The sequence below is a fragment of the Myotis davidii genome, unplaced genomic scaffold (assembly GCF_000327345.1).
Source record: "Myotis davidii unplaced genomic scaffold, ASM32734v1 scaffold1277, whole genome shotgun sequence".
NCBI classification, from domain to species: domain Eukaryota; kingdom Metazoa; phylum Chordata; class Mammalia; order Chiroptera; family Vespertilionidae; genus Myotis; species Myotis davidii.
The window spans coordinates 2689311-2703134 of NW_006290682.1; the positions used below are offsets into that span (position 1 = coordinate 2689311).

At 54.9% G+C, this 13824-nt stretch overlaps 1 protein-coding gene across 1 annotated transcript in view; it reads right to left on the reverse strand.

The window, feature by feature from the left end:
• Positions 1–13824, reverse strand: part of CLCN4 (chloride voltage-gated channel 4) — a 38428-nt gene that overhangs the window by 10736 nt on the left and 13868 nt on the right. Inside the window, exons 2-5 of the mRNA XM_015563965.1 lie at positions 7790–7945; positions 6513–6612; positions 3605–3792; positions 1635–1757 (exon numbers count right to left, since the gene is read on the reverse strand). Coding sequence (XP_015419451.1) covers positions 1635–1757; positions 3605–3792; positions 6513–6612; positions 7790–7915 — 537 coding nt within the window. The 5' untranslated portion in view covers positions 7916–7945. The remainder of the gene's footprint in view (positions 1–1634; positions 1758–3604; positions 3793–6512; positions 6613–7789; positions 7946–13824) is intronic.

Sequence of the window (13824 nt, forward strand, 5' to 3'; positions counted from 1 at the left end):
TGTTCACGTGAAAGTGCTCTGGAGAGCTTAGACAAGCGCATTTCTTACACAGAAAAGTGTTCTCTAAATTTGCATTTAAAAAGGTTTCTAGCTGGGCCGGCGTGGCTCAGTGGTTGAGTGTCAACCTATGAACCAGGAGGTCCTGGTTTGATTCCCGGTCAAGGGCACATGCCCAGGCTCCATCCCCAGTAGGGGGCGTGCAGGAGGCAGCCGATCCATGGTTCTCTCTCATCATGGATGTTTCTCTCTCCCTCTCCCTTCCGCTCTGAAATCAATAAAAATATATATATTTTTAAAGTCAGCATGACATAGTCAGGGTATTTTTTTTCTGTCGTTCCTGGAAAGGCATGCCAAGCTTTCCTCTCGACCACCTTTTCCTGACTCTGGCCCTTTGCAGGAACCGCCTGGGCCCGGGCAGTGTTGGCGGCAGCAGAGAAGGGTGTGGGCGCAGGGAGCAGGGTGTGGGCGCAGGGAGCAGGGTGTGGGCGCAGGGAGCAGGGTGTGGGTGCAGGGAGCAGGGTGTGGGCGCAGGGAGCAGGGTGTGGGTGCAGGGTGCAGGGAGGGTGTGGGCGCAGGGAGCAGGGCCCAGCGTGCGTCCCCGGTCTGTCGCCATCCTCGCTCACATCTTGACACTCGCCATCTCCACTGCCTCGGGGCACGGGCAGCCCCGACCCGAAAGAGAACTGCACTGCTCTGCGTGGATTCCTGGCTAAAGTGTCCCTCCCCGGGCTTTCCGGGAATCCGCTCCATTCCTGTCATTCCGCCCAGGAGGCCGTGCTGGTTTGAAGTCTGGTGTCAGGCGCCCCTCTGGTGGCTGAGGTCACCCGCTCAGGCTTCGGCTGCAGGAAAGAGCTGCAAACGCCAGAACTCTGACGCCCAGGGCGCTCACAGCGCAGGCCCTTTGGTGGAATTCCGTTTTGTGAAAATTGCAATGACCTTGTCACCACAAGAGCAAACGGTGGCAAGGGAGTTTACTCAGCAGCAAACCTGCGCAACAAGCCTCCACTATCATCCACTTCCACGTCGCATCCCCCTGCAGGGCCCCACGCACACGTGCGGCTGATGCAGCTGCTCCCGTGGGCTTTGAGGGTTCTGCGTGCTTTGCAAACACAAGACTTCAAGCATCTGAGAAGCAATGGCGCATGAATCCTGAGTACAGAGCATAAATCCTGAGTTCAACTGCCAGCTTGCCGGCTCAGTGGCCTAGGACCGTGGTCGGCAAAGTGTGACTCGCGAGCCACATGCGGCTCTTTGGCCCCTTGAGTGTGGCTCTTCCACAAAATACCACGTGTGGGCGCGCACGTACAGTGAGATTGAAACTTCGTGGCCCATGAGCAGGAGCCGGTATTTTGTGGAAGAGTGGTATTTTGTAGAAGAGCCACACTCAAGGGGCCAAAGAGCCACATGTGGCTCGCGAGCCGCAGTTTGCCGACCACTGGCCTAGGACAAGTTACTGAACCTCTCTGCTTCAGTTCCTCATGTGTTAAATGAAGAGTAACAGTACCCACCTCAGAGGACCGATTGGGGACTAAATGAGTTAATACATGTCAAATGCTTGGGGCCGTGCTTGGCCAAGTGCTCGGAAGCGTTTGCTGTTCCCTTGATCGGCACAGAGGAAATCCGGCCCTACTCACCTCGGGGATACCTGAGCCACAGGCGTAGGGCGCAAACACGCGCACCAGGGAGACGGCCAAGAACGCAAAGAGCAAGGCCCACAGGACATACAGCAGGTAGTTCAGGATGTAGGCGCTGGCACCCTGAACAAGACACAAAACGGGAAGGAACCGGTGAGCCCGGCAGACCCGAGGGTCCCACCCTCCGCTGTGACAGCAGCAGCGGGTCCTGTGTCAGCGAAAAGGCAGCGCTGCTTGGATCGGCTGCTGCTACTGCTACTCCACCCACAGACACTGCCGGCTGCTCCACGAGCACTTTCCACAGACCTGCGACCGGTGAAAGCTCAGTGACCATGGAAACTGGGAATGAGCCCGGCCGGTGTGACTCAGTGATTGAGCATCGTCCCATGCACCAAAAGGTCACTGGTTTGATTTCTGATCAGGGCACATGCCCAATTGGGGGCTCGATCCCCAGTGTGGGGTGTGCAGGAGGCAGCCGATCAATGATTCTCTCTCATCATTGATGTTTCTATCTCTCTCTCCCTCTCCCTTCCTCTCTGAAATCAATAAAAATATATTTTTTAGAAAACAAAACAAAACACATGCATCTAAGGGGACCTTTGACCTAAGAGGGTTTTTTTGTGTTTTTTAAATATATTTTATTGATTTCAGAGAGGAAGGGAGAGGGAGAGAGAGATAGAAACATCAATGATGAGAGAGAATCAGGATGAGAGAAAATTATTGATTGGCTGCCTCCTGCATGCCCCCTACTCGGGATCGAGCCTGAAACCCGGGCCTGTGCCTTGACCGGGAATCGATCCTGGGACCCTTCAGTCCACAGGCCAATGCTCTATCCACTGAGCCAAGCCAGCCAGGGCCCAAACTAAGATTTTTACCCAGATCTGAACCTCTAGGGCCATGAGGGCAAGCGTCCGGTCTGTGTGCACCACCCCACCCGCTGCCGGGATGTTCCCAGCATAGAATACACAGAAACCTCCTACGCAACGCGATCTTAAAACGCATTGGAAGATGACAACTTGCACCACAGTGGGATGCCCCTCATGCCTGCTAGGACGGCTAGGACCGAAAACAGGTCATAACAAGTGCTGGTGAGGGTGTGGACAAACCCAAACCCTCCATCGCTGCCGGCGGGGCAGTGACATGGTGCGATCTCTCTGGGAAACAGTCTGGCAGCCCCTCCAATGGCTAAACACGGACTTGCCATATGACCCAGCGATCTCTTAGGTATGTACCCAAGAGGAATGGAAACTTACCCACACAAAAACGTGTATACAAATGTCCAAAACAAACTCATCCACAATAGAGCGGGAGTGGAAGCAAGCCTTGTTCATCAGCGGATGGGGGCTAAATAAACCGGTCTGCCCATGCGCCGGAATGGTACTAAGCCACAAAAAGGCTGGGGCACCAAGGCCATTTGTGTGGTTTTTTAGAGATAACATCTTGTCCCTTCATTAGGAGGTATCAAAATCAGTGTTATTTCTTCAGCAAACTACTCTCGTTAAGTGAAACAAAGCCAAGCACAAGATTTCTAAAAATATATACATGTTGCCTGGCGGGTGTGGGTCAATTGATTGAACGCTGACTCAGGCACCAGGAGGTCACGGTTTGATTCCCCATCAGGGCACAGGCCCAGGTTGCAGGCTCGATCCCCAGTGCGGGGTGAGCAGGAGGCAGCCAATGGGTGTTTCTCTCACTCATCAATGTTTCTCTCTTTCTCTCTCTCTCTCTCCCTCTCTCCCTAAAAACCAATAAAAACGTATTTAAAAACCATTCTAAAACATACATGTCTTATGCACATGAAACCGTGGGGGAGGGTTTTTCCACTGACGTTTGAAACTAGAGCTAGAACAACCAAGTCGTGCTGGTGCGAAGCCCGGAGTGATGAGCAGACACTCAAAGCTGTCACCACGGACAGTCCCACCACACTGAGCGGCGGGCACCCCCAGGCAGGACCCGGCCCGGACACCCACCTCCGAGCGATTGACCAGCAGCTCCGACCACTTCTGCCACAGCGGGCACTTGTCCCTGTCCTCAAACGTGGTCTCGGAGGAGGTCCAGCAGCACTGCTCGTGGCTGTACCAGAAGGCGGACAGGCAGATGCCCTCCTTCAGGTCGGTCATCCAGTCCACGGCCAGGTCGATGACCCCGGCCAAGGTGCCTGGAAGAGACAGCGAGAGGCTCTTAGAGGAAGCGCCCCTGGGGACAAAGTGGGGACACAGAGCACGGGGCCAGCGCCCTGGGGGCCACACGCAGAGGCAGTCCCCTGAGCACTGGGGATGCAGGAAGGCAAGCCCAGCCCAGGGACACACAGGCCATGGGCTGGGTCCTCACGCCAGACAGAGGCCCGCACGTCTTCACCCGGCTCGAGCTGGGGCCCAGAAGCTTGCAGAGCCCAGCCCTCCCGGGTTCCAGAAACAAGGTGCACCCTCTCAGGGAGCACTCTCCCCCAACCGGCAATCTCCTCTTTATCTTCCAGATCCCGGCACTTCCGTCACCTCCTGCAGGAAGCCTTTCCTGATTTCCTAAGTTTGGGCTCAGCATGCTTCCCGGGCATTTACCCATCAGCATGCCTGTCACATTCTAATACCATGAGGTGACAGAGATGACATCTACATAACACATGTTATCCTGATGGTATCTGTAGAGCAGGTTCCAGTGGTGTAAACGCTTTGGAAAATAGTTTTCCAAAAGTTGCTCACCAGGTTAAACAGTTACCATCCTTCCAAGCAATTCCAAACCCTGAACACCTCCTGCTGAGTAAAAGGAGGTGATCACAGCACACTACATGATGTATGATTCCATGTCCATGTAATGGCCAGAGCGGGCAGAGAGAGACGGGCCGGGAGGAGGCTGCGGGCCCTGGAGCTTGACAGCTAAAGGACATGGAAGGTCTTCTGGGTGCCGATGAAAATGTTCTAAAATTGATTGTGGCGATGGCTGCACAACTCCGTGAGGACACTAAAAACCACCGAATGATATACTTTAACTGGGTAGATTGTATGGTGTGTAAATTATACCACAATAAGGCTGTTACATATGTACATATACACACACACACATACATACATACAGAGAGTGGGGGTGATACAGCTGAGAGAGGGAGAAGTGGACTTTTAGAAAAGGTGGTCAGAAAACACCTCAAGCAAAAGATGACATTTGAACAAAGACCTAAAGAAGGTGAGTGTAAAATAATAAATAAATGGAAAGCGAGGGAGGGGTGATAGCCAGGGGTGAGACCCAATGATCACCCCAATCCCGCCACCATTCACTCATTCATAATCACATTATCCCACACCCAGTCTTCCTGGCTGACTTCTTCTCACAGAGCTGGCAGTTTCAGCTTCCTTCTATGAATGGAGTATCTGTGACACCCAGTGGCGATTCCCCATAAATGTTTTGTGAATGTTTTTTCCGTGGAGCAACAGTGACACCCAGTGGTGATTCGTAATAAATGTTTGGTGAATGTTTCGTTCCGTGGAGCAACAGTGACATCTGGTGGTGATTCATAGTAAATGCAGCGTTAATGTTTCCTTGATATTTCCATTTGTGATACAACAGCGACATCTACTGATGAATTCTTATAACTGCACGGCAGAGGAGACCCTGGACCTCTGCATCTCAGGAGTCAGAATGTAATGTCTAGGATGCCACTAAGGAGATGACAGGCCAGGCGGTGGGACACCTGAGTCCTCTCCTCCAACTGGACAACAGGGAGGTGAATGGGACACAGTCTCCTGGCTTTCCTTCCAAGGTACATCCAGATCAAAAGAGCACTTCGGCACTGGCAGTATCCGCTCATTCTTACCTTCCTCCTCCTCACTTGCTGACGTGAGCAGGGGTCCCCCTTCTCCTGTGGCTCTCACCCTGGCTGCACGTTAGTATCACAGGAGGAGCAGGAGGAAGTGGAGGGGGTCTTTGCTCGATGCTAGGGCGTCATCTCCAAATACACTATCTGATGGAAGCCCAAGCAGCAATATTTTTTTTTAATTCCCAAGTGATTCTCCTTAAAAAGAACTGGCGGAAATCGGATTGATAGTGAAGCCAACTGGTCAATATCGGGTTAAAGACAGCCCGCTCACAGCCTGGTCAGGCTCTCAAATTAATCAATACATCTAACCTGCGCGGTGTACTCCAAGATGCCAGAACGTCTCTTCTGCATTTCTTTATTTCTGTATTCATTTCTCCTTCCTAGGAGCCGAGGGTAATGACACCGTGAATGGTTTTAAAAATCTGCCCATAACTGGTTTGGCTCAGTGGATAGAGCGTCGGCCTGCGGACTGAAAGGTCCCAGGTTCGATTCCGGTCAAGGGCATGTACCTGGGTTGTGGGTACGTCCCCAGTAGGGAGTGTGCAGGAGGCAGCTGATCCATATTTCTCTCTCATCGATGTTTCTAACTATCTCTCTCCTTTCCTCTCTGTAAAAAATCAATAAAATATATTTTAAAAAAATAAATAAAAATACAAATCTGTTCTAAACAAAGACATCAAAATTCACAGCCAGCTCCCACCCCATCTACCGTCAAAGGCCTTCATAGAAGCGGTCAAACAAATGGGTGGCGATGCACCCTATATCCACAAGCTCAAGTTCACTGGGCATGCCAGTGGGAGACAGGGATCGGCTGGGAGAAATGGGTGGCCACACGCCTGCGGACTGCACAGAGCTGGCCGGCACCCCAATCACAGCTCGGCCATGCCCACACCGGAGCCCCGCCCGACGGTGACAGCCTTGACATGTCCTGTATGCTCCTGTGTCTCACTCTCGGATGGATCAGGCACGGATTGCCCCGCATGGGATACGAGGGAAACACTGTTTCCAGAACGCCATCCCAGCAGCTGCGCTGGGCCCGCGCCCGCCTCCCGGGGTGCCCGTCCACGTACCCGCCAGCAGCCCGATGAGCAGCATGACCACCCATCCCGACCAGGCGTCCAGCAGGCCCTTGATGAACTCCCACACGGACTCCTTGCTCCGGCTGGTGATCTGCAAACGAGACACGCGGTTAATCGGGCACAGGCCCCAGTCCGCGCTTCCTCCCCGGCGCCTCCCTCGGGAGACCACGTAACTAAGCGGCTGATTCCCACTCACGGCTCCTCCGGCTCCCTCCACGCGACCGAGTGGGCTTTCTGCTTCAAAAACCCACTTCATTCAGCCCGGCCGGCCTGGCTCAGGGGTTGAGCATCAACCTAGGAACCAGGAGCTCACGGTTTGATTCCTGGTCAGGGCACACGCCTGGGTGACGGGTTCGATTCCCAGTAGGGGGCGTGCAGGAGGCGGCCAATCCATGACTCTCTCTCATCATTGATGTTTGTCTCTCTCCCTCTCCCTTCCTCTCTGAAGTCAATAAAAATATTTTTTTTTTTAATCCACTTGGTTAAACAAACTCACTAAGTGCGGTTTGAGCGTTGATGATTCGCAAGCCATTCTGAAGGGAGACGTGGAGTCAGTGCCATTGCGGGCCATGAGGTGGCATCTGGCTGTCACTCCTCACCCGCTCTGAAGCCGTTGTCCCTGGGACTGATGGCAGCCCCCACACAGTAGGTCCGCCTCCGTGGAGGGAGACCTGGCCGTGGCCCGTCCTCACCACCAGGCCCTCCTCTCACTGTGACCACTGGCTGGCTCCCCTCCTTCACCTCTACCTGCTTCTTCTAAGTGTCCGGCACTGGTTCCCACCTCCCCACCCCCTGCTGTTCCCCGAATGGCCCTGCCTGGCTCCTGGCTGCCTCCTGCCTCCTCTCTCTACAGAGCCAGGCCCCTGGGCCTCCCACCCAAAGCGCCTGCTGTTTTTCTTAATATACTTTATTGATTCCAGAGAGGAGGGGAGAGGGAGAGAGAGGGAAACATCAATGATGAGAATCGTGGATCGTCTGCCTCCTGCACGCCCCCTGCTGGGGATCGAACCTGCAACCTGGGCATGTGCCCTGACCGGGAGTCAAACCGTGACCTCCTGGTTCATAGGTTGATGCTCACACAGGCCGAGCAAGCACCTGGTATTCTAGTGACCTGTCCACAGCTCTGCCTCTCCCACAGCCTTCCCTTCCTCAGAGCCCAGCCCACCCAGGACACGTGGCCGTGGGCCTGAGCTCGCTCTCTGTGCGAGGGGAGCACGGCCTGGCCATGTGAGGGAGTCCCCCCTACATGTCGGTCATGACGCCACTACCTTTCTGTGCCTGTCGGTGTCCCGCGACTTCTCCCTCAGCCAGTCGATGGTGTGGAAGTCCTCGTACGTCCCCACGTCGGGGAATGGCTCATCCAGAAAGTCCATGAGGTTGCCGGAGCCGCTCATCGCTCCTGCACGTGACCATGCTACTCACACCTGGGAGGGAGGGGGAGAGACCAGTTAAAACGCGGGCAGGCAGCCTGCACACACCCGGCACCACCCGCTTGCACTACTTTCTTATATAGGAAAGTACCCCGCTAGCATCTGCTGCGATGATGTACCTGTAAGCAGGCGCACGCCATCTGTCTCAGTCAACAGCAGCTGCTATAACAAACGTACCCCGGACTGGGTGGCTTCTGAGAAATAAGTGTTTTTCCCACAGTTCTGGAAACCAGGAAATCCACTCACAACCGAGCCATTGTCACCAAACCGCTCAGTGGTTCTCGTGGGAGCTAAAGTAGACCACTCAGCGGGCAGCCTATGTGGCCGTCACCCTGGACACCCAAGATGCGCGGCGACAGGAGAGCGGAAGTGCTGGTGACACCTGAACTAGCTGGTGGGAGCGTGGGCACTGGCCCTCCCCACGAGGGGCTGCCCTGGGGGTGGACAAGGAGACAGATGACAGGACCACCCCCGATGTGAGGGACTTAGGAAGAGGGCCTCTGGGAGGTGGTGAGGATACAGCGAGAGGCCTGGGACTGTGAAGAGGGTCCCCATCGGACCAGCTGGCACCTTGACTTCAGACCGTGGGAAAGAAATGTCTGGGTTTGCTTTAAATTATTTTTATTCATTTCAGAGAGGAAGGGAGAGGGAGAGAAAGAGAGAAACCTCAATGATGAGAGAGAATCATGGACCGGCCGCCTCCTGCACGCCCCCCACTGGGGATCGAGCCCGCAACCCGGGCACATGCCCTTGACCGGGAATCGCACCTTGACACAGGCCAGGCTGGGGTATTTCCTGACGGCAGCCTGAACGGACGGACAAAGACAAGCCAAGCACCACATAGGCGGGCGGCCCGCTGCCCTGGGCAAGCAGCTCGGGGTGCAGATGCTCGCGCTGAATTTTCCTTAAAATACAGGCAAAGGGGCTGTGCTGCCTGGGGGTAGCCCAGTGGACGGCTCCCTCCTTCCTGGGGACCAGGCCCAGTCAGGCTCTCCTGCTCCCCTCCTCGGAAAACAACTACAGTGGGGCCTTGACTTACGAGTTTAATTCGTTCTGAGACCAAGATCGTTAAGGAGCTCATTAACTCAAATTACTCTGTCAACTCAATGCAAAAAATCGGCCGAGAGACAGCTGGTATCTCAAAAAACTCGTTAGTCGGGACACTCGTAAGTCAAGGCCCCACTGTACAAACAAACCAAGATGCTGCGTCCACACTGCATGGCACCGGCAGGCCAGCTGCAGGCCCAGGGGCTCCCGGGGACCAGACCAGGCCTGGTGGCGGGGCGGGGTGGGGTGCGCCCCCACCCTCAGCAGCACTGCACGCTCACAGACACGGGCTGGGACCGGCACCGAGTGAAAAGCACATGATCTCACTCATTTATGGATCATAAAGAACATTATAAACTGATGAACACAAATAGACACAGAGGCAGAGCAGCATCGAACAGACTGTCACACTACAGCAGGAAGGTTGGGGAGGGGTGGACGGGAGGAGGTAAGAGATCAATCGAAGGACTTGTATGCACACATATAAGCACAACCAATGGATACAAGACACTGGGGAGGGGGGCATGTTGGAGGGGGTAGGGGAGGCCAAATTACTATTGGTAATGCTTTAAACAATAAAATTAAATTAAAAGAAAAAGAAAAGCACTTTGGGGAGGAGCAGGGAAATTTGAATGACGGGATGCGAGCCACAGAAGTGCTGGGTGAGGGGGGAGGACAGCTATGAAAATACTCTATTCGGCCCCTCTCGCTGCTTCACGTGTTTGTCCGCGCGGAGGGCTCAGCGACCACCCAGTGAAACTGCATTTTCATCAAATCGGAGCGAAGCGGGGAAACCGCCTGACAAGCACTAAAGTGGCCGCAGCGACTGATGTGTTGACCCGCTGCGGGGCCGGGCCGCTTTCAGGCGACAAGCGGGAGGGCTGGGCCGGCCACGCTGCGAACTCCGTGGGCTGATGCGCACCCAGGGGAGCCTGCGTCGCCTAAGGAAGTAGCGGGGACCCCTCATGCAGGGAAGGGGTGCGATCAGCAAGTGGAGAGCCCTCCTCATTTGTGCAGCAATGAGCTGGGGAGAGCCTGGCGGTGTAGGCGGCAAGAAACTCGCTGCTGGGAGCGTAAAGTGGCCGCTGCTGAGCCACAGGGGAGCCCGACAAAGGCCCGGCCAGCAGACGGAAGAGCCTGAGACATGAACATTCTGTTCAAGACTTCATGTGGCCGTGGCCGGTGTGGCTCAGTGGATAGAGCGTCGGCCCATAGTGGACGGGTCCCGGGTTCAAGCCCCGTCAAGGGCACGCACCTGGGTTGCAGAGTCCCTGGCCCTGGTCGGGGTGCGTGCGGGAGGCAGCCAATTGATGTCTCTCTTTCACATTCTCTCTCTTTCTCTCTCTCTCTCTCTCTCTCTCTCCCTCCCTCCTTCTTTCTCTCCCCCCTCTACTCTCTCTAAAAGTCACTGGGAAAAGTACCCTGGGGTGAGGATTAACAGGAAAAACTGGTTTCTAGGAGATGACCGCAAGCCACTGGCAGACCCAGATGCAGGACGGGCTCTGAGCAGGTCACCCCGTGGCCGAGCATAAAGGCGCTCCCTCCAGGCCAGTGAGAGGGACCAGCTTCTGAGAAACATGTGGGGCCTAGGCCCATGCCTTCGAGTGTGCATTTCCTCCACCTCGAAGGCCTTCCTGTCCTCTCTGGAAGGTTCCTGTCCGCCCTCGTGGCTGGCCTGCCTCACCCACCTATGAGCCGGGCTTCCTCCTTGGCAACCCGAAAGCAGTCGAACATGATCTCTGCCCAGCTGTGTCTTTCCCTGAGAGCGCCTCGAGGTATTTGCCTTCTGAGAGGCTGTTGTCTTTCCTCGGAACAAAACGCAGCTATAAACGCAGCTATTCCGAGCGGGAAGGCCGCTAGCGAGGCGTGTGCGCGACCTCAGCCGACCCTCGCTGGCCCGCAGCGCCCTGGGCTCCAGCACCGAGTCCTGGGACGGACCCCAAGGCCATGACCCAGGGACCGAAACTGAGTACCAGCCCATCACCCCCTCCGGGTCCAGCAAACGTTTGTTAATTAAGCAAAAACGATTTGTCTCTGCCCAGATACTGGGCAAGCCCGTGGGACTTTCCAGAAATTTTAGAGCCACCTTCCCTGCCAGCTCTTTTTTAAAAATATACTTTTATTGGTTTCAGAGAGGAAGGGAGAGGGAGAGAGAGAGAGAAACATCAATAATGAGAGGGAATCATGGATCGGCTGCCTCCTGCACGCCCCCTACTGGGGATCGAGCCTGCAAGCCAGGCATGTGCCCTTGACCGGAATCGAACCCAGGACCATTCAGTCCACGGGCTGACACTCTGTCCACTGATCCAAACCAGCCAGGGCCTGCCAGCTCTTTATGCCAGTCATCACAACGCAGAAAATCATAAAAAATATCCTGTCCACAGTTGGTGAGATGAAAACTTTAGATACTCCATGTGGCAATCTCACACCTTCAAAAGCTATCCTAGACTGGCTGGTGTGGCTCAGTGGCTGAGCATCGACCTATGAACCAGGAGGTTCAATTCGGGGTCAGGGCACATGCCTGGGTTATGGGTTCGATCCCCAATCGGGGGCATGCAGGAGGCAGTCAATCCATGATTCTCTCATCATTGATGTTTCTATCTCCCTCTCCCTTCCTCTCTGAAACCAATAAAAAAATATGTTTTTAAAGAGCTACCCTAATATCTGTGACCATTACTGCCTTGACACTTAGAAGTGGAGACGGAAATGTGTGATTGGGACGAGACCGCTAAATATCTACAAAAAGCAAGCTGCAGGCAGTGGGATCCGTGTAACAGCCCAAGGCCGCAGGCAGGCCTGCCGGTGGGAATTTCTCTCCCTCAGACCAAAGGAAAACAGACGCAGACGCTGGAAACGGGGATTAAGCGGGGCTCGAGGGCAGGGCCAGTCCGAGTTATCTCTAATCTCTCAGCCTGGTCTGGTTTTTGTAGAAATGCAGTTTTAGTAAACAGAAGTCGTAAATCTAACATGCCTGCTTTTGCTACATTCCAGACACGGCTCTGACCTCCTCGCCGGCCTGGGTCTGGGGGACTGTCTGGATTACCTGGCGGTTAGCATTGCAAGCATTTTTTCGCAAAAGGAATGCGCCCACATTACCAGCGCCCAGATCAAAGGCCAGGAGGCCGCCAGCCCCCACAGGCTCTTTCTGGCTGCTTCCTGGCCCTACCCCTCCCGTACACGTAGCCACTCTCCTGATCTCCATTTGCCTGGTTTTGAACTTTATAGAAATGGGGTGTTACGTGCCCCAGTTCTTTTGTTCTACATGATGTTGTAGCATCCGGCCATGTTGTTGAGTGTAGTTCTCATCTATTCATTCTCTCTGCTCTTCTACCCGCAAACTGTTTCTCTTAAAGGGCCAGATAACAAATATTGGAAGATTTGTGGGCCACACGGCTTCCGTCAGGAGGACCCAACTCTGCCATTGTCCCATAGAAGCAGCCAGAGACAACACACAAATCAGTGACTGGGCCTGTGTGTCACTCGCGCTTGATGTACGGACACTGACATCTGAATTTCATATCACCTTCATTTGTCACAAAACTTCCTCCTTTCAGTTGTTTTGCAGTCATTAAGAAATGTAAAAACCTCCCTGGCCAGGGTGGCTCAGTGGGTTGTGCCTCGGCCCATGCACTGAAAGGTCACCAGCTCGATTCCTGGTCAGGACACATGCCCGGGTGCCGGCTCCACCCCCAGTGGGGGGCGTGCAGGAGGCAGCTGATCGATGGTGCCATCTCACACCAATGCAGGGAGGACAGGGCCGGGGAACAGAGAGGACGGGGCCAGGGAACATCACGCTCAGAGCCAGCCCTCGGCTAGATGGCAGCTAAAACTAAAACCCCCAAAGCTTCATTTCTTCCAGACTTGCCAGAAGCTCCCACGACAAATACAAGCCGCCTTTACGGAGCCCCCTTTCTTGCCACCTGCGTGGCTTACACAAGGCGCTGAGCTCAGGGGCTGATGTCTGCTGGTGCCCGGTCCCTGGTGACCTCGGGCTCAGAGGGGGTGTCATTGCACCACATGGCCACCAGAGGGCACTGTGCAAGCAGCCCTTCTGCCTGGAGCACCTCGGAGTGGCTCAGAAACAGGCAGGGGGCCCCCCTTTCTCCCTCTGCTCCCACATGGAACCCGCCTCCGCTCCGGAGAAGGCCAGACAAGCTGGGCACCTTCGGAGGCTTCTCTTCTCCTATCTGCCATCTGACTCCAGTGCTGCCCCAAGTGCGCCGGCAACGGGCGAGCCTTCAACGCAGCATGTGGGCCAAGCCAGATGCATCAGGATACACGGGGCGTGATCCCATCTACCGGGTCATACAAACGATTTCCTATGTCGGGTGGCAACACGATGTTCCCCCTCCAATCCATAAAGCCCCGCATTTAGGTGTGATGCACTTTTTGGCGCGTTTGGGATACTTTGCAATTTTAAGAAGCTTCAAAAGACGGCCTGCGCGTCAGTAACAGCAGCTTCTTAGGCACAGTTTCCAGGTGCGGTTCTTGCCCGGGGGCATCCACTGCTGCTGGCGCCAGTATTGTCCTCATTCTTTAGAGCACACGACCGCCCACACTCGTGATGTCCCGGAGGTTCCAGTCCAGGGGGCTGTGCCGGAGAGAAAGCCTCCGCTCACACGGTCACACGGTCACACGGGAAGAGCTGCCTGAAATGCTCACTGGCCCTGGCCGGTGTGGCTCAGTGGCTAGAGCGTTGGCCTGCAGACTGAAGGGTCCCAGGTTTGATCCCGGTCAAGGGCACATGCCCGGATTATAGGCTCGATCCAAGTAGGAGGTGTGCAGGAGGCAGCTGATTGATGTTTCTCTCTCATCGATGTTTCTAA